The sequence below is a fragment of the Galendromus occidentalis genome, unplaced genomic scaffold, assembly GCF_000255335.2.
Source record: "Galendromus occidentalis unplaced genomic scaffold, Mocc_1.1 scf7180000077484, whole genome shotgun sequence".
NCBI classification, from domain to species: Eukaryota; Metazoa; Arthropoda; class Arachnida; order Mesostigmata; family Phytoseiidae; genus Galendromus; species Galendromus occidentalis.
Genome location: NW_003805472.1, coordinates 530,921 through 551,892, shown reverse-complemented (window position 1 = coordinate 551,892; position 20,972 = coordinate 530,921). Strand labels below are relative to the sequence as shown.

General features: G+C 52.7%; 1 protein-coding gene across 1 annotated transcript in view; it reads right to left on the bottom strand.

Moving 5' to 3' along the window:
- The window catches only part of LOC100904669 (LIM/homeobox protein Lhx1-like), a 33,288-nt gene extending 12,316 nt beyond the window's left edge, over positions 1-20,972 (bottom strand). The window contains exons 1-4 of the mRNA XM_029112142.1: positions 20,797-20,972; positions 12,605-12,807; positions 1,743-1,805; positions 352-761 (exon numbers count right to left, since the gene is read on the bottom strand). Coding sequence (XP_028967975.1) covers positions 352-761; positions 1,743-1,805; positions 12,605-12,807; positions 20,797-20,972 — 852 coding nt within the window. The remainder of the gene's footprint in view (positions 1-351; positions 762-1,742; positions 1,806-12,604; positions 12,808-20,796) is intronic.

Sequence of the window (20,972 nt, the reverse complement as noted above, 5' to 3'; positions counted from 1 at the left end):
ACGTGCTCACCGTGTGCATCCGACCGACCGACCGAGCAACTCGGCAACCGGCACGCCAGCCAACCGTCTATCAGGAGCATAATGCCGACTTATGCACAACCCCGTTCTGACTGAGGGGTTAGAGTCGCTTGTTTGGTATGCGAGAGCGATAAAATCAATGAGTGACAACCGGATGTGAATCGGAGCCGAGAGCGGAGGGTGAATTAGGTGGAGGATCACTCGATCAGATCCGATGAAAACACCAATTGCGAGAAAATCTCGCCCAGACTAGCCCTCGACTCCAAACCAGGAGGCTGTTGAAGAGAATCTATCCGGGAATGAGGGAGGGAAGTCTCAACGTCGATAACGAACCTGTATGACGCGCATGTTGAGTCCGGTTTCTTGGGCCAACTGTTCCCGGATGTGACGGGTGGGCTTCGGCGTTGCGGCAAAGGCGGCCTTCAATGTCTCGAGCTGCTTCGCTTTGATCGTAGTTCGAGGACCTCGACGTTTCTGGCTCCCGTTGCCGTCATCGGCGACGTTCATTTGTGATTCGGGTCCACTGCCTCCGGAATCGGGTCGTTTCAGACTTGGAGGTCCTAAATCTGTCATCGCTAGAGCCTGGTTGGTTGCCGCTTGCATTTGGGACGGGCTCTGAGAACCCGACAGCGTCATGAGATCCCTTTCGACAGAGTCTTCGCGCACTTCGCGTTCCATCAGAAGATCCGTCTGACTGTCCTGGGTTTCGTCGAGCACCAGCGAATGGTCACCAGGCGAGGCCACTGGAGAAGAGAGAATAAATCGTTAATCGAACCCGCAAGGACGTCATTCTAGTAGTAGGAACCGGATGAAGTGCGGCGCTTTAACCTAACGGGCGACTGTCGATAGGTCGCGCCAGGAGGAGGAAAATCGGAGAATGGAGAAAGAACCACAGCCGGTGGTGGTTGTGCCCTTTGGTCTTTCGGAGGTGGTTTTGACGAGCCCTAAGGCGATCGAGAGGAGCTGCTCATTTCCAAGATGAATGGATTTGACATCCGAGGCAGGCAGGCAGGCAGGCAAGCAAGCGAATGAACGGAGCGACGACGACCGCACATCCACCGGCAGCCGAGCAGCGAGAGCGATTCGGATGCGATGTGCATTTTTCGAAGGCCGGAGTCTTCCTCTGCCAGGTACCTTCATCTATCAGAAGGTTGCCTCCGCCGTTCGGCCTGCTTGCCGGTGACTCACTATAGGACTTGTGCTCGGCTCTCGCAACCTCTCCGTCCCGTACCCACAGATTTGCTCCTCGCCGCCTAGATACCTCCTTCACTGGGACGACCGCCGTGTATCCTTCGAGGCTGGCACAGTGCGACGTTCCTCACGATGTTCCTTCGTTTTCCCCCCTATCCTCTCGCGGTCCATCTTCCTCCCACCAAATTCACAGCCATCCATCTATTCATTCACGTTCACCCTAAGATCCCCCTCGTCTACCCCCTTGTGTTCCCAGCGATCCCTGACCCGTCCAGCTCCCCTATCCCCCAGACCCGAACTCGTGCAACAACTATTGAGGCAATCACGTGGCTCCTCGTTTTCGCGGGCTCGTCGCCAGATCAATCGTCTGAACTCGGTCTTCTCGAGACAAAGCAAAGGAGCTCCCATCGGGATTTCTTTCATAGGTACGAACGAGATTAGAACGTGTTCACAAAGATCTACAGGATACGATACAGCGAATAAATGCTCGCGAGGAAAAGAACGGCGTAGAATGAACTCCTAACGGAACTTACTGCTGTCAAGTGCAGTCAGAGGTGGATTGATTGAAGGGCAGAACAGACTGAAGATTGCGTTGCCTGAAAGCAGAAGCGAACATGAGCGATGGATGCCCCGAACCAGGAAACACTTAATTTCACAACGGAACAGATAGTACCTAGGTAGTTCTAGATCGGAAGATTGAGCTCGTTTCTCCATATGTATATACAAATTCGCTCTCGCGAGCATCGCACGCATATGGAGACGCTGTCGCAAAAATCAGTCTTGCTCCAAGCTCGAACCGAGTATTCTTTCCTCTCGGAAAATGTGGCGACAGCCTGTTCGGGCTGTCTTTCTTTCGCGTGGTTTTCCCCGGTCTGTGTTCCCCTTCCCGTCTCCTGTAGGAGTGGTAGGTAAATAATTGATCCAATGTTCCAATCTTCAGGGGCTGCCCCAATTCATTCCGACAGACGCGAAGGATCTCCCTCCTCAGGACTACATGAATAAACCACTGCATGTTCGCATAGCACGTTCTCGCGTCTTCCTCTGTGACTCCTCGTCTTCTTCTTCTTAGGCTCATCGTTCTTTCCCGGTGTCACTTGTTCGGTATGTGTTCTCCTCCGCTCAATGTCAAACTCTCCTCATATACGGACTCGTTTGGTCCGATTCTTCTCGGAGTCCATGCGACGCTCCTCGTCGCTGAAGCGCTGATGGACGAACGGATTGATCTTAGTTTTCGGACGGGCGAGCGGTCGGTCGGTCGGTCGGTCAGAACATGCGAACGTCGCCGTCAGAAAGTGTGCGACGGAGGCCAGTCACGGAATTTCGTGCTTGGCCACGGTGGCATTATTCAACATAAGACAACAACGAGCGGATCCACAGACAGACCAACGGACGAAGAGATAGATGGATCGACAGACGGGCGATCGGACGCATGCACGGTCAAACAGACAGACGAAAAGGGGACTTTCGCTCCGGCGCAACGGAACGAGGTCGCCGGTACGACGGAGCGAGTTCTTGTTCTATTGATTTCATCTTCGACCGTACACGGGATCCGCGGGCCCAGCGCCGGCATGCTGGGAAAATCGAACAAAGAACGCTAGAAACATTTCTGACATCTTTCAACGTCTGCTACCGGAGCTGTCAAGGTCTCACTCGTTGCCGCAGAGGTCATCCACATGCATGGCTGACGAAGGTGTCCGTCATGCGAACGATCATCCGACGTCCGGATCTGATCCAGGGCTCTGAACCCGAAGATGCATCGAAAGCATCGGATAAGGATCGGGGAAGTATCGTCGAGTCATTAAGGATTCGACGTAGCTCTCGGAGATGGAGCGAGCGCGGAGCAAGAACTCTGGGATTTTTGAATAGAGATGCTTAGTTTCGCGTGACCCGATGAATAGAGATGTCCGTTTTTTCCCTCAAACGTCGTCTCACCGAAGCACTCGCGAGAGGCCTAAACACCGAGGATATGATCGTTCGAGACGAATAAAAAAGAAGAGTTTGAGTTTGGGCGAGAAACATAGAGTTCGCCGACTGCTGATGACGTATTTTCTCTGTCAGCTTCCCCTCGTCCATCTTTTTCTTTCGGAACGATTCATTGACTTGTTGTTCAGCATTCGTCTCTAACAACGTCGGAAGCTGGGAGCGGCAAACAGACGTATATCATCCGAGGCTCAAGGCTACGATCTTCTTCAGTCTTTTGCAGCCCATAGCTTCCATTCGGATCCGTGCTCCGCCTCCTCAGTCGGTGTTTCTCCCTGTTTATCTCTCGATCTGGGATTACTAAGCTTAGTGGGGAAGCAGACAGCCAGCCGGCTCGGCGAGCTTCTTCTTACCCTGAATTTCACCATTAGGCTCTCGAGGGAGCTCTCTATGTGTATGCGGTATAAATCCAGGAGATCTTTTCCTTTGGGTTTTTTGTTGAAACTGCGGACCGCGAGTTCTTCTCCATTTGCTATAGCAGGCACGCACGAACCGCGAAGCACTGCCGGAGGTTATCAAGACACGGGAGGAACTGCGGTGCGACCGAAGCGGCGTTGAACTCCTCTGACATGTTCGAGAGCGAAGAGGGGAAACTCTCAGCCGTGTTCTATCGCTGAGCGATCTCGGTATCGGTGCTGGAATATTCAGCCGCGAGCCCAGCTCGGAAGAGGATTACGTAGAGTCTCGCTCCCCGGTCACCTCGACGCCGAGGATTGAAATCATTCGTTCCGAAAAGGAATACGTCCCGACGCATTTTGTTTGGATACTCCATCCGCGTAGAGACGATATCGTCCGCACTCCAGAGCTCCCGGGAACGAGGAAAGTACCGCTGTCAGCGCATAGCGGGCGAGGAATCTCTGCCTGAGAAATATCTTCCCGCTCCGCCGCTACTTCGGACGCCACTCCGGCTGAGAAGCGCAATGAGTTCGGCGCCGTGACCGCGAAAGTTTCAGGAATAATCTCGGGGATATTCGCTCAAGTGCCCTCAGCCGTTGCAGCCCCTCCTCCCCCCCCTCTCTTTCCCCAACCGGAATCGTCCTGGATGGTTCGTTGGATCCAGTGCTACCTCCCGCGGAGATGATAGAACCGACGGAAAATATCATACGACATCGGAGATTTCGAATCCGAGAGACGCATGGAGCGGAAAAAGAGGAAGGTCAGTATTTTAGAACTCCGTGTCGATTCGTCATGCGATGAGTATCGGAGGGAGGAATCGGGGGTAGCTCGGAAGCGCCAGAGAGAGAATTCAGATGAAGTTGTCAACAAGTAGACAAATGAAGTTTTTGAACAGCTTCGGCACCACACAGACTAGCCAGCTCCGAACGATCTCTCCCCGACAGCTCTCACCGCGCTACGGAAGAATATAGTCGAAAGAGCACTACCATAAATTACAGCGGAATAAATCACGACCTGATTTGCATATTTCCCCGATCAAAACCAACCAAGCAACTTCACCTGGCGTGGATTTAGGCATTTCTCAACACCAGCTGGAAAGTCGAACGATTGGAATAATTGACTGAATGTTCCACTTATGCGATGACCCCTTTCCCTCTTCTCGTCCCAGAGGGAAGATATCACCGCCGACGACAGCTCATTCATCCGCTTATCCAGTCCCTCTCTTGCAGCTCCACAGCGCACCGCAATCGTCTGATCGCCGAGGTTGCTCTCGCTGACTCAGGTGAGAGCGCGCCAAAAGAAAAATCTCAATTGCGAAAACTCATTCCCATCGTCTCACTCCATCCCCCTCCGGCTTCCCGGCTCCCTGATAGAGCGACTAAGTGAGACTGTTGCACTGCGCTCTCGCTGGTCCTCGTAGCATGGAGATCGTCGCTCACGAAAGATTCGAAACTGTTAAGACTATTTTCGGTATATCTCCCGAGCGTTCGGATTCGTGATGTGTCTTGGATTGAGACATCTGTATGGGAAAGTGCCACGCTGTTGGTGCAGAGCGACATCGAGCGATTTCTGCTCTGTAGGCTTATCTCCGAAGCTGTACTTAGATCTGCCGTCGCGGCAAATTACAGGGCGAGTAGTCGTTGACCGTGCGCTCGCGGTAGTTGTCGTTGTGTTTGTGAAAAACGGATTCCCTCCCCTCCACTCCGTACCGACGTCATTGTCCCCACTCTATGGGATAAAGCTACTTCGTTTCTTCTTCTCTCCTCCCGTATGGGGCAGGTACGTGGATCAGAAGAAGTCGGCACCGAAACAGTGCCGCCGTCGTCGCCGCCGTCACTACGACGCATAAAAAAAAGTGGTGAAATATAAAAAGTATCTACTCAAAACACACGGTCACAGATTCTTTGTAAGCCGGCTCCGACAGCGGATCCGCGCCGGCAGTTTTTGTCTCGTGAGAACTCGCCGCCTCGATAAAGGAGACATCAATCGGAGCTTTTGTCCTTCCCCCGTGGTAGGAAGACCCGCAATCTCTCTGACGGAATACCCATCGATTCCCCGATTCCCCAGAAATCCCCGCGAAAGTTTCAGCCATGTCCCTTCTGTCGATCCTCTCCATTGCTAGTTTATTGGGATGTGCGAGCTGCGATTCTTGGGGGGACGCTCTTCTTTTCCGAGAAACCGCTAAAGAATCGAGACCGCGAAGCTGAGCAATGTTTGAGTGCCGTTCGTTAAGGATAAAATACTCGGAGCGAAGTGACTCGAGGAAACTTTTCACCCGTTCCTTAATCGTTCCTCCCTCAAGGTGGAGCTCCAGTTTCGCACGGCTGGTCGACTTGCTTACTGATGAACAGCAGCGAGGTGGAGCGACTGGCTTCCTGACGAATCCCCCCGGATCGTTTGAAAGTCCAATGGAAATCGCCTAGGTAGCCGACGGAAGTTCCGTCTTGTTCCTGGGAGTTTCGCCCGGGACATCACCACTCTATCTTCGTTCCGAAGATGTGATTTCTGATTTACATAACCTTCTGGTTAGTCTTCGCTTTCAACCATACAGCGTCGATTCTCTCCCTGTGGGACCTGGGACCGCCAGTGTTCGAAGGAGCGCCAGGTCGATCGCTTACGCTGGCGCCGAAATATTTCAAAGGGATCGATGGGACCGTTCCTGCGTGGAGGGAGGCGGAGCGGCTCGCGCTGGGGAGCGCTCTGAGTAGTTCGAATGGGAATTCGATTCTGATGTAGGAACGAATAGTTCTGTTACCCAGTGAAAAATGATAGTCGGGCCCTTCTGCCGAGGAATGTATTGGACATACATCCATTGCGTTAATTTGCAGGATATCGAACGGGAGGATTGAGCAGCGGGCTGGCTACAACCCCCTCCCCCTACCCTCATACCCTCGGTAGAGCACTTACGAACGAATGTCTCCTCCGAATTCCGGAGCGATCAGCGAGGCGTGAGCTCGGACTACAATCCGTTACTGGACTATCGGAGAACGAGGTCCGATTTGATTTGTCGTTTCTAAACGGAAAACCTGAATGAAACTGTGGGCAAGCGCGGTGCTCGATCGTACGCGTACGGCTCGAGGTCACTGGGGTCGACATGTCGCAAAGAGCCAGAACGGCGAAGGGGACGGATGCTCGGACAAATGGCGTGGATCTTCACTAGAATCAAAAGCAAATATATCACGGAACTCCTCCGCGTGGGTTCGGTGTTTGTTGTCACAGAGGTCCTCACAAACGGAATCGAGAATTTACAGCCGAAGAGTGGCGAGTAGTTGTATCAAGTGCGGCTGGTGTCAGTTGTTGGTGAGCACGAGGTCACCAGCTCACATCGCTCGCGACGAGGGCGCCAGGCTGTAGTAAAATACGATCGAGGCAAGCGAGATTACAGCGAAGAGGTTGGCGACGAGGGCGGCGACGTCTAAAACGACCAAACAAAGACTTGCCCGGATAGAGAGAGAGGGGGCGAGGGCTGTGTGTTACGGCGGGCTTCCATTGACACGACGACGACAACAACAACAACATGAGCGGAGGAATCCACAAACTCCGTCTCTCGCTCGCCGGTCCGTTTGTCCGTCTGTCTATCCGTCTGATACCCAAGCTGTGTCTCCGAGGGAGCAGGCCGAAAGGCAGCGCTGGCTAGAAGGGGACGTGAGTACTTCTTTCACAAAGAGCCAAGGAAGGCCCACACCGCACTGAATCCGACCAAACATTCCATCGGATTGCGTGGAGAGCTTCAACAAAGTAAGTTCGAGATACGACCATCATCATAGACTCGTCGCCTACAGAGAGCTTCACCCTGGAGCGTCGTTGCTGAATCGTCTAGGTTGCGAAATTCCTCGTCGTACGTTGGAAATTTGAAAGCTCGAAAAAGTCTTCGACGCGCCGTCTGGTGCGACTCATTCAGAGGATTTTGGCCATACGCCGAAACCCCCGTCGATCGAATTCCAGCTTCTCAGATTCCCCACAGTTTCTCGGAATTGGTCGGTCCTTTTTCGAGGACGACGACAGATGTCCATTGGAGTGTTCTGACTTGCCTCGTCCTCCGTCGGATACTTTGGGAATATTTCGCGACCCTCCGGCTCCTCAACCAAGTGGTCAGGCACTCTTCTCAGACGTCAGTATCTAGCCGCTAGATTCTAGCGGATCCAAATCATCTCACACCGTATTCTGTCAGGTACAGTGGGCGTTCGCGAAAGTAGGTACTCCGAGCTCGAGTCTCGACCTCGAGTCATATCGACGTGACGCTGCAACTGCGGCTCGGGCACGACAACGGTGCCGTTCTGAAAATCCTTCACGACAAGAATCGCAGAGCCCGACGAGCGGACAGGCAGATCGACTGAGCGGGCGACCGAATGAATGAACGAACGGCCGAGCGAGCAGAAGAAAAAAATCGGCAGCGACAAAGAATTAAGCCCCCTTCGTCGACGTACAAGCTCGAATGGAAGCGAGCTCCAATTTCAGTTGCAGCAGACGGACGAACAAGAGGGCTTGCTCGCTAGCTAGCGGACTGAGTCGCATGCCTGCTCGCTCGCAGAATCGCGAGGGAGTCTGTCGGCAAAGCGATCGTCCTCGGAAAGAACCCGTCGTCGCTCGCCGGCTGTTGGCGCCGGCTTCTGGGGTCTGTTTCTGACAGCCTCCTCAGCGTGGGTCCTAAGACAAAAAGAGTCCTCCTGCCACGGACTTGTTGGTTCGTTCTCTCGTTCGCCGGTCGGTCCGCCGGTCTGCCTGCTTGCCAGTGTGCACGGCCGTGGTCTCGGTATTGCTGTATGGAACTCAACAGCAGCAGCAGCCGCCGCGACTTCCGCCGCACTCGACAGCGGGACAACTCATGTCATACGAGAATCCCTGAACGTTCGAGACCACTTGTGCGGCTTCCTGGTCGTGGTGCTCGACTCCCTCGGAGTGCGTGTTCCGAGCCGATCGGAGCAGGACTCGCCCACGACTTGTTGTCGTTTCGGACGGACGGGCGGGCGGGCGGAGGAGCTCGCGCGAAGAGTCTCAGAGCGCTCGACCAGGCGCAAGGCTCGGAGTGCGGATTCTTCGGAATTTCGAATTTTTCGCTCCCGATTTTCGGTCTTCCGCCACCGCGCTCTGCTCCTTTGAATCATCGAAGACCCGGAGGAATAAATCGACGGAGATATCCGCTCGTAAGCATTGCAGGGTCGTAGGTTGGCGAACCCGGCGATACGAAGGGCGCCTCCGCCGCTTCCGGCGGCACCGCATTGCTCGCCGATGCTGGTTGGCGCCTGCTATCCAACAGATACAGGATTTACGGAGATTTGAGGCGGGCCCCAGGTGGTGGTGGGATTAACGAGAAGAGAACGAGGAAGAAGGAAAAAAATGAATAGTGCGCAAGCCGGACGAATAGGACAGACTTAGGCGGAATCCGATCTGTCGCTTCTGGCTTCGACTCGCCCCTGCCGATCCCTAACCCCATCTCCGCTCTCTTTGCACATCCACCGTCTCCCTGGGATTTCATGGGAAGACGTTCTGCGCCTCTCGCCGCCGCCGCCACTGCTGCAGCCACCGCCCCTCGCCCCCTTCCCCTCCCCCGCATGGACTCGCCATGAATTTGCTCCGATGCCCCTGAAAACCCCAAGTCCTTGAGCAGTCTCAACACCCGCACCACGACCCGCGTGCCTCGGGAGCTTCACCACCGTGTTCCCTCATCTCTCCTCGTAGTTTCCTCTCGCCCTCTCTCGTCTCCATAGTCGAGCGTAGCTCCGTCGAGTCGCGTAGTCATCGGTTTATCTCGGCCCACCACGCGCTCTCTTGCTGCACATCGACATTCAAAAGAAAGCCGGCCAGATGAATAGCAAATCGAGAGGAGGTTTTTCTTCTGACGGAGGGAAGCTGCCTGACTGACTGGCTGGCTGAATGTATGACGGACGGACGGACAGACTCGCTCGACGGTCGGCAGCTCCGCCGATTCGTCGAAACCCCCCAAACGGGTGGACGAATGTAAGGTAAGTGGACGATTCAGTCAGACGTCAGTTGTCAACGACGGAATTCGCGTGGCGTGATTCCGGTCTGTTCGCCGAGAACAGCGATCGATTCTGTGAGTGGGTTACTGTAGCGGCATCCAATACGCTTCTGTTACTGATTCACAGCCGGAATATCTCTGACTTCGAGCCCTCGGTGATTATCCCAAGATGCGTCCCCTCGTTACCCAGCCCTCTGAACTTGAATCCCCGAGAGGGTCGAAATCTTGCGAACAGAAAAAACTGTCGGTGGAAAAATCCTTGCGACATCTTAATTCCATATTGTTCTTAAATTCCATTGTTGTCCCGGAGAGCTGGCGGCGACAATGTTCTTGAAACTCGAGACGAAGCTTAGTGTTGCAGAGAAAAATAGAAGGTTTCAAAAGCTTCGATTCTGCGTTCAGCTTGTCGTGGCCGTCCGAGCCACCGCGGCTGCTGTTGCTTGAGGTTCTAAAAGAGTCGTGCCACCGGACGTGCGGGATTTCTTGCGCTCAAATCATGTCTGAATCCGCCCCTTTAGGCCCCTTGTTGCTGCGCCGGCGGCTTCTGCTGTTGTGCTTGTCGTTGATTCAACAACGATCAGCGTGCGTCTTGTTCGTCTAGGTCTTCCTCTTGAACGAGAGAAAAAGTTCACGACATTTGGCCTATTCGCAGCCGACGGCCGACCCCGCAACGATCGCCCGACGACGCCTCTAAAATCGGGGATATATCTTTAAAACCTACCACCAATACCCCTTGTCTCAGTGAACGCTCCGCGCAGGGAAATTAAGCAACTTCTATCGTACGCCCATGACATTTTTTCCGAAGGGGAAGATGGGGGGCGGATTCTATTCCATCGATGGGAGAAATAAGGGTTAAGTCGTAACTCTCCCTCGATTTGAATGCATCCACGGCTTCCAACGACGATATCTGATCCCGTCATCCACAGGCGAGCCGATTCGCCGACGGATCTACTACCGTTGGCTTTCGCGAAGACAAATATTGTTTTAAAAATCTTCGCCCGCCCGTCCTTCCGCGCAAACCCGCTGCCAGAAAGAAAGAGAAGCAGAAGTCGAATGAATTCTCAAGGCGGCGCTGCGTTCAAACAGCACTGCGGTATCAAAATAAATGGGCGCTCGAGCCTCTCGGTTAGTCGGAAAGCTCGCCAATTGTCGTTGGACGTGGGCGACTTGACGTACGTCGCAGTTCAAAACTCAATGAGCGAAAGCATCGAAGAGACATGCGAACGTCCGCCTCAGCCCAACATAAGCGGCAGAATTTTTCTATATCCAGTTTCAGGCTCGACGGAGAATACGTTATCAGCACGAATTTCGCTTGCGACAACGCCCAGGAACTCGGGTGGATACTTGATGCTCTCGGGTGTCCGGACTCGCGGATCGCAATCCGCAGCTGATCATTTTCCGAAGTATGGGGATTCTATTGCTCGCTGTTTTATGTGAAGGAATTCAAGAGCTTTCTTAATCCAGCAAGCTGAGACGAGTCGAGCTCCTTCCCTCGGAGAATGAAGGTTGGAGAAAATGTCAGACCGAGTCGCCGAAGGGACAGACCGAGAGTTTGAGCAGACGAGCGAGACCCAAAGGGGGGGAACTCTCACATAGATCTGAGCCTGGTGTCGGTGGAGAGTCCCTCAGGAGACCATCTGGTCCACTGAGCCCTCGAAACAATAAAACGGGACAACTTCTTCCACAGAGAAATGGGTTCTCTTGAGGGGCGGACGAGAGACTTCTTCCTCCAGTGGTGCGCGTCTGCCGGGAATGGATAGCGAGGGAGCTGAGGAGAAGTTGAGTCCGACTCGACTGTTTGAGGCCACGAATCGATTGGCTATCCATCGGTCCAGGTTGTTGCTGTCGTCAGGCGACCGCATGCTGCAACCAGCACAATGCATGACACGACAAGTACGACCGACATCCGAATACACGCACACTCACAGCCTCGATAATGAACAACGAAACCGACGATGGCGACAGCGGCAGCGGCGTGTGAAATATTCATCACCCACATTATGGCTTATTAGCCTGCCCCGTTAGGCTATTGATGTTTGCCCCCGGACGCGTGAACCCCGCGGTCGGGCCCGGCCATGCCACCGACTCCCCCGACGAAACCTCAATGACATCGATTTGTGATACTTCAGTCTGCTGCCGAGCTACTTCATGCTAAGCTCTCACGCAATTCCGAATACATTAACGAAACGACGACAACTGCTCTGCGCTGCGATAAGGCACTCTCCCCATCGCTCTCGCGTCGATGAAGAACAAAAACAGTAATAAATATTCAGCTCGTAATAAATGTTTCCGTTCTTGGCTCCATGATTCCGATCCGCGTAAACACGATCTTCGTTCATCGTGGGCACCTTGGGGTCAGATCGGGACCCTCAGACCATCAGACATCCGATTTCCTCAGTGCGGCCCTTTCTCTTCACACGTCGCGCGAGCATTCGATGTCCGATCGAGCTCCTTGTCGAGCCCGTAATGAGCCCTTTATATCTCATTTTTGCTTCACCTTCAAGAGTTGTGTTTTCCCTGAGGCGAGCCAAGAACTTCGTCCCGCCGATTAACTACGAATCCATCTGAGGTTCAAAGTTGTCTTCTTCTCCTTTGTTGTCGCGTGAGAATGAAGTCGGAGAAGCCGATGTTGTGACATTTCTTTTCTTGGAGAGGCCAGCCAGAGATGGAGTGGCCAACCCGACAGTCAGTCAGTCAGCCAGACAGTCAGCTTGCAGCGACTGCCGAGGAAAGCCACCAAGCCCGGTCTAGGGAGAGACTGGCGGACAGACTGAATCGCTTTGAAAACTCGTCGCTCATCGTCAACATCGCGGAGTTCGAATAGGATCGAGAGAGAAAACGATAGACAAGCGGAATAGTAACGAGAAAAGAATAAAATTCAGTGACCGATCTCCGACGGAAACCGACGGACAGTCGACCGGCTACTTCAGGAGCGTCACCCACGAAGTCTTCACGAACGCGAGCTGTCGTTGAGCGAATCAGAGAGAGCTATCGTTGCTCAGCTCCAACAGTTTTTTCTTGAATTTCCTTGATGCTCACCCTGTTGTCTCTGATTGAGGTAGTCTTCTTTACAGATGAAGCGGTTCTCGTCCAACACGTAAAGCTCTTCACCAGTTGACAGTTGCTTCCGGCAGACGAGGCATGTGAAACATTTCAGATGGAAAACTTTCGATCGAGCCCGCCGTACGAGATCAGTCGGGGATATTCCTTGGGCGCATCCGGCACATTTCGTTCCGAAACGTCTGAAATATCAAGAGGGAATCGATTACCAGAAATTATTCACGACAAGTAGTATTTAGTCATGGAACCTGATTTGAAGGTTCTCCCATGCTCATCAACAAACGCCGAATTTTCCGATACTCGGGAATTCGCCGTTCTATTTCTCTCAAAAAATACTCATGCACATCTCGGATTCTCGATCAATACGATTCTAAATCGATATTCGATATCGTTATTGGACTTATTTCCGTGTCCGATACTTCTTCTGTCCCGGTCAGTCGAGAGGCCGAAGACAACGATAATTCGGTTCGCCATGCGGTCGGGGCGATCAGACAATATGCGGAAGTTGTATCTAGCAACAAATCGAGTTCACTGTCATCAATGCATCAGAGAACAAAATGATAGGGGCGGTTATCATTAGGTCTGCTGGACCAACAATGAAAGAGATGCTGCGAGAACGATAATTCCCCGTTCAACCAGCCTCCGAGTAAATAGGGGTACGAGCTCCGTTGTCGTTGCCTTCGTTTCCCTTTTCCCGAGCAGGTTCCATCCTCTCCATCCATTGTATCCCTTCATGAGTTCGGGTCTGTCGGCTCGTAGCCACACCGTGTATATCTGACCGGGGGCTGGATCGAGGAGCAGCATTCATCTCGTTGTTCGCGTCGGAGCAATCCTACAATTAGACTCAGGATGTGCGCCGACACGCGATCGCGCCACAAGTTGCTCAAGGTTAGACTGATTCCTCGAGAGGCAAGAGTCTGCAACGCGCTGCCAGCAATCGTCCCCTGAATCGATATCAATTCCGGAAAACAAGGATGGTGTCCCATTGATTTCACAGATCTGAACCCTGAAATTCTAACACGATCTGTTCCTGGGTGCACCGCATCGATGCGACCGGAATGTGTTGGAAAAAAAAATTCGAGGTCAAGGGACGCCCCGGTCAGTGGATGGTGAAACCGAAGTGGCCAATTTCCTCGCCGGCAAATCCGCAAATCCTCCGAGATCCCAACAAAGATGTAAGACGTCTCCTGAGAGCATGTGGGCCCGTTCATCCGCCTCGCGAGCACGATGAAACGAACGCCAGGCAAGAGGGAGGAGTATGGGAGACGGGACCCGGAGACGGCGGAGATCTCTGAGGGCCGAGGGTGCGGGAATGGGGGAAGAGGAAGCGAGGGGAGAAATGAACGATGGTAGAAATATGATCGAAAGAACCTGTGCCCTCCTTCCGAAGCTCCGCGTCACATAATGCCGCAGACCAGTCGCGAGACAGTTGGATCCGGGCGAATGGTGGCACGGGAGGAAAAAATATTGTGTCTGTGCTCCCAGAGGGTCCGTCGCACACATGAATGCGTGTGAATATATTTCCATCACGTGCGAGGGCTCGCGTGTTCGTGCGACGCGGTTACAATCGTTCTCTTTGGACGTATGACGACAGCTCGTATTTTGCTTCCGTACGTTCTGATGAGGGCGCTCGAAAGGCTCAAGCGATGACAATGCGGCTCCCGCTACCATGTCAGGAGGAGCGGAAGTTCAACTCGGCCCGAACTTCGGCCAGAGTTCAGCGGGGGTTGAGCAGGAGGAATGCGGTCGACGAGTATGCTGAGCTGGCCTGGCGGCGTTCACTCACTCATTCATTCATTCGTCCGATCGCTCACTCGCTCGTGCAAGTCTGCAACCCCTGCCTCACATCGGAATGATCCTGGGGGATGATGTTCGATGTTTTGGCAAGTGTTCGACCCTCCCACGAAAGCACCGCCAACAGTAGCAGTCTCGTCGCAAGAACAGCTGGGCGCGAAATTCCCCGCTGCGTATTTGATCGGAATGCTCCGGAGCATGATGACCCGCAGCCTCCTCCCGGTCAGGTTCACATCACGAGATACTATTCGGTATCCAGCCGCGTATACGTATGATGATTTAGAATTGAGGCGAAAGAGCTCCTGAGACTGGAATTGAAGAATTTTGCGCGTAGAGCCAGCCGCTTAGTCTCCGTTGTGGACGGAATAAGTGATGGCTTGGTCCTCTCTCGTCTTATCAGTGTTTTTTTCTCCGGTGGATGTCGTGGAGTATGTGCGGCCTGGTCTCCGGAGATAAAGTGCGCAGTTTAAAATGACACTGGCTTACGACTACGATGTTTTGCAGTAGCAACAGTCGACCGGTAGACGATAAAAGTCTCGGGACCAAGGCTTGAGCAGCCGCAGAAGCTCTCCAGCCATTCGATATTCAGGATGGAACGTGACGGGAGGAAATACCGAGCAGAAAATATTACGTATTAGCCGCGCGAAAATTGTCAATCAGCATCAGCACTGAATCTCTGCTCGCTGTCGGGATTCCTCGGGGACTTTCTTCAAAGCTCCCCGTGCCAGCCGACAAGGGTTCCGGCAATCGTTTCAGTGTCCGGTCTCCCTCCATGAACTTCGATTTGTGGGAGAGAATCGATGTTTGCCAACGAGAGAACAACACCTCCCCGAGAGTCGGAAGTAGCAAACGAGTGGGAGATGTGTCGGGAGAGCGGGAAAGGAATCGACGCTAAATCTCCTCTAATCCCCAGCTGCAAAGCCTTAGGATGGTCCCGGTCAGTGATGGACGAGACCGAAACTTACTTGTTTACCATAATGGTCATTAATCCTCATTACAAGAGAAGGCGCTGATCTCCATCATTTCCTCGTGCGTCCGAGTTTGCATCGGAGCACGAGGACCGCACTCAAAATTCTCTGACCCCAACGTCGGAGGATGCGCGAGTTGTCATTGTTTCCTCACAACCCATGAGTATAATTGTGTAAGACATTCTAAACGGTATTTCGGGCGCGGAGATATGAGAAAAAGGAGGGAGGGAAGGGCGGTTTCGAGATGGATTACGATTTGCCTCTCAGATTTCTCGATGCGCAAACTCGCTCAGATTGCATTTAGAGAGCGAGTCTTCGTCGAGGAGAAATTCTTGGCAGAGATGGACGGTTGGATGAGAACAGTTGTATGTACAGGGCATCGCGTGAGGCTTTTTTGATTTATTCAAAGAGCATGCGCCGGTTAGCCGTACATGTGCGTGGAGCGGTATATCTGTACGGACGGACGAGCGAAGGAACGGATGAAGGTGGGCTCCAGATAAGAACATCTTTCATAGGTTGCGAGTCGTTTTTTGAAAGGATTCTCTTCCGTGAGAAACGACCAAACAAGGGGGATACTAGCCTCAAGTGGAACTACAGTGAGTACACAGGAGCCCCCGTGCCCGGACTAGGGAAGCTCGTGCACGCAGGCTCGCCCGTGACCATCGGGAGTAAATCGAAGCTGGAAAGAATTCATGGGCTCTGAGGATGGACGGATTGACACCCTCCCCGGTTGGAGACTGCGCGGATAATCGTGAATAATCTCTTAATTCACCACGTCGCCGGAACAGAGAGTTCTGCTCACAAATAAGGCTCCGCGGCAGTTAAAAAATCTCAGCTCACCGTCTCGCCCCCTTCCGGAGCCCACGAAAGGGAGGTTTCAGAAAATGATGATCGTGCGAGTTACGATGGAGACTTGTGGAAAGCAAGCTGTGAGCGCTTCTTTTCCCCATCCGCCGTAGACGAGGGAAAAACTCGCGAGGCAACTCGAGAAGCCGAGCAAAAATGATCGACGGTGTTAATTGTTGAAGATGCTATTAACCTCGTGTACTCTAGCTCGGCATCATCAGCAGCACCCCGAGCTGCGACTCTTTGTCGCGGGTGCTCGTCTCAGGGGAGGAGAGCGGGAGAAGTTACTCCAAATATTTGTGCTGCAGGGAAATCGTTGTCCTCACTGCAATCGCATGATACATGGTCGAACAGCGCCTTTCTCCCGCTTCTCTTCAGATTGCGACTGTTACCTCGTTGTGGAATCATAGGAACGCCCCACCACATCGGAGCTCCGCAGCGGTCGGTTCCTCACGAATCGACGGAAATCCGTGAGTTCCGAATTACACACTCTCCAACCATCGAGAATCGCAAGGAAATTCCCTGGCCAAATCCGAATTCTATCACGTGTCTGCCGCCGTTTTCATCGTTCAATTGAGCTTGATTTCAAGTAGGCTTCGAGCTCTTAACTAAGGCACTCCGCCCATTATTCACCACTGCGGGTAGGAGAGCGATGCGGAGAATAAAAGGCGCAAACAATTAGAAGCAGCTAAATCCCCCTCGAGCACCCCTCGCCCCCTTCCTCCAATCTTCACTTCAACTCATCTCTGCAGAGCGCCGTCATCATCCGCCGACACCCTTCCAAGCACACATCCAACCGAGCAAACAGTCGGTCGGCTTCCCGCTATTGTTATGCAGATTTCAAACGACAGCAGCCGCAAGAGTAGCTTGTTAAGAAGATGAGCAGAAATCTCCCATTACGACATTAAACGCGCCCTTGCTCCCTTCTGCGAAGGAGTGCAACAGGTCTGTAACGACTCGCTAACAGGTCGTATTAAATCTAGCGGACTCGACACAAGTTGGATAACGAGCAAATGTCGAGGCGCGGAACTCAGTGGAGACTGCCAGAGCACTCGCGGCACAGACGGAAACGCTGCAGAAACCACAGCGAAAATTTTCCTGGCAAAGATGACGGAGGGGCTCTCTGGTGATTCCGTGAGCAAGGGACCCAGAATCGCAGGAACGACAGATCCCAATCAGGCTCTACTTTGAGGACCATTGCGCCTAATTTCGGGAACTTCAGGTAACAGACAGGTTAAAGCAATGCCTGCCAATTGCGTCGTTTGTCCATCCCATACTTCACTAGATAGACACGGAAGACAACGCGACGTGTGCTGCCCCTGCGCCAACGGTAACAAGGGAAAGCCACAACTGCGGACCTCAGCTCAGCCGCAGAAGAGCGACGCGTGTGCCGGTCTAACACGCGCGGAGCTCGCGATTTCATCTTCTGTCATTCAGCTTCTTCGCTCGGGAGCGTAGGCATCCACCAGGCAGTTAAGAGTTCTTCTCCATGTTCAGCGCACCGTCAGGAGTATTTAGCCTCAAACGGAACGGGCAATCGACTAAGCGATCGATTCATCGACAGAAAAATAAATATGGGCGCTTGTATTGCCACAGAAGTACGACGCATCGGTTCCGTGCTCTGTCTCTTCTTTTCTGTCTTCAACGTCATAATCGTCGTCATCGTCACCACCCGACTACAGCACGCTCACCAATCAAGTGAAGGCTTTTTGACCATTTGAGATAATAGTGACAAATTCGTCGCATTACTTTTGACCAGTCCTTGTCAAATCAGACATTCCGCTCCTGGTGCCATTGATGTCTCTGATTTCTAAAACAAGCCGGACCCGAGCGGTCAGCGAAACGTTCGACTTTCGTTCTCCCCTTACGAATGTTGTCGGTCGTGACTCACTGTCGACGAAACTTTCAGAATTCGGCAGCTGCTCCCGCTCGGAGATTGCGACCTCATCCTCGCGCGAAGTTTTGCCACAAAGAGAAAAGTCTGCTCGATTCGCAAAGGCCTAAATCGACCAGAAAGCACAAAACTCTCGCAGTGGTCTTCTTCAGGAGCAAATTACGCATTGTTGAGGGGCGGAGAATCAATTTTCCGTTCGGGACGACGCTTTGTGAGCGATACTGACACACCCGGAGCCCGCGTGAGAGCGGGTTCCATCAGTGGATTTTCAGTATTCCTGCACTTCTAAAAGATTGTCGACCGCTCCACGTCAGCTGCTCGACTTGATTCAGTCAGTCAATCAATCGGCCGGTCCACTTCAGTTCGTCGTCCGCTCTATTGCTTGGCTGATCTCGCGACCCGTTCCGTGGGGTTGAATGTAAACTTCTCACAGCAAGCTTCGCTGACTCGAAGCCATCGAAGAGAATTCGTCGCCGATGACAACCGTGATAGCGTCGGTGGCGCTGCTTATCTTCGGAGTGAAGAGCATAAGCTGTCTCTAATCGCATTTTGACAGACAACCGGGCTCGTCAACATTTCGTAGTACTTTTCGCCTTGTTGTCCGATACTCGGTGTATCGAGTCCCCGCGTATTTACCCCGCGGGCGACCCATCGATAAGAATCGGTGTTGACGTCTGAGAATGTTCTCGAGAGTTCCGAGCACCTGTTATAGGTGCTCAAGACCGCACCCATTCTACAGTAAGCTTCAGCGGCGACGTCGACGACGGCGTCTATTGTAGTGAGTAAAGCTCGGCCGTGGACGAGCGACCGGACGTACGAACGTCGATAGGCCATAAAGCTCCGGGATGTTATAGGGAGCAAAAGAAGTCGACAACAGCACCAGCGGCGGCGACGACACTCTCTCTATCGGGGAAAACGCAGCGACGATGAAGGCGCTGCTGGTGCTTATACCGAAACTACGACAGGACATAGCCTCAGCGCAATAAACGGGTCATAAACGAGCCATAAGCACCTCATCGTAAAAATGATCCATTCTTCAAACTGGAGCAGAGTATGTGCATACTTGAAACTTGATTTGTTACCCATTGCTTCCTGTGGTACTTCTGACCGCAGAAAAAGGAAAAAAATTCTCTCCGGTTGGAAGAGTGTTGGGTAACGAATCGGGGACGGGGAATTCAGACAAATAAAAAAGTGGGCCCTACCCAGCTCTTTGACACGACTCTTCAACGGAGGATACCAGTCAAATCATCCCTTCATTCCACGTCTCATGACTCACGGTCACTTTTCTCAAGTTTCACCTTCGAGTGAATGACCTAGCGCTCGAGGTTAAGTATCGCGGGGCGCATCGATCGAATGACGAACAAATCGAGCTACTTCGAGCATGGTAGGGAATTTCATACGAGCCCTACAATTCGAAATTTCCAGAGAAGGTCTGGCCGAAGCAAGTCTAGGAATTGAAATCAACCTGATTTCTTGTAGCTCTTGGAGCCCCCGGTTATTCTCTGAAGTTTTCGGGGATTCCGCGGAGGATAAAACCCTGTTCCTAAAATGGCTTCTTCCGATTCATGTACCGTCATAATGATTATTGTCATCGGATTTAATGCAGTACGAAAGCCACACGCTCAATTTGCTTGTAAGAGCGGTCAATTCAGAGTATTGTTCGATGTGGAGCATGAAATGTAGTCAGTCAGTCAGGCGGACAGGTTAGAGGCACTCAGCGAAAGCGGCCTAAAAATCCACGACAAAAAAAAACTGAAAGCTTCGTCAACCACCAAACAACTCACTCACTGTGATCCATGAACACCTAGACTAGCTCTAAATCGACACAAAACATCTGATGCGAGAGGAGTCGCGCGACGGGCTCCCTAATTCCATATTCCCTTCCGGTTTATGGAAATCATGAACTCGCTCGTATATCGATGAACGAGCATGTGTTCGAAAAAGCTTAGAGATCAGCCGATGAGCCAGTTGACCGGAATCGGAGACGGAGATTGATACAGCTTTCTCTATCGACGAGAGTTCCCTGTCGACTTCTGTTGCGGGTGTTCTTCGCTCTACCCCTGTCAGTACACCCGCCCTCCTTCCGGTTATTCTCGCTCTACAATCGTTCCCGCTCCCATCGACACGCAATAGCGCTCCCTGATGCTTGTGAAAAGGAGGAACGGCGGCGCTGAATGATTCTTCCAACATCAGGATATCTCCAAGTACGAATTCAGCCCACATGCTTGCTTGGAGTGTCTCCCAGCCAGAGGATTCCACATTTGCTCTCCTCTGCAGCACAGGTCTGCTTCCCGACCAGTTTCGGAGCTCCAGGCTGTTCCGCCGGAGTGTTGCGACTTGATGTGTGAGTTTGCGATGCATGACATCTGTCAACCAATGTCGCACATCTTGCAGAATTCGGCGAGCAGGTGCACAAACAAACTCAGCCTCAAGGGCAACACCATCAGTATCGTCATAGACTCTACAATCACAATAATTTTCCTAGTCACGACATATTCAAACAATGCTACTGTTTTCGTCTCGGTCCGTCGTGACACTCATCGGTTCAGCCGCATCGAATCTGGTGATCGTGGTCCCCCTCTGTCTTATGCCCTCGAGAATGAGGAAAAAACGGAATATCCTCCCCGATGAAATCGATAGCTACCCGTGGAGATAAAGAGCTCACTCACTTGTAAAAGTCGCTCCTACAGAAGAGTTTGCCGTCGCGCGAAAAACACTTCTCGCTGAGACTACAGCGGCAATCGCTGCACTGTACGCATTTAGCGTGCCACGATCGATCCAGTACGTGCAGTAAGAATCGGTCGAGAATGGGTCGCTCGCAGCCCGCGCATTGGACCATCTTCAT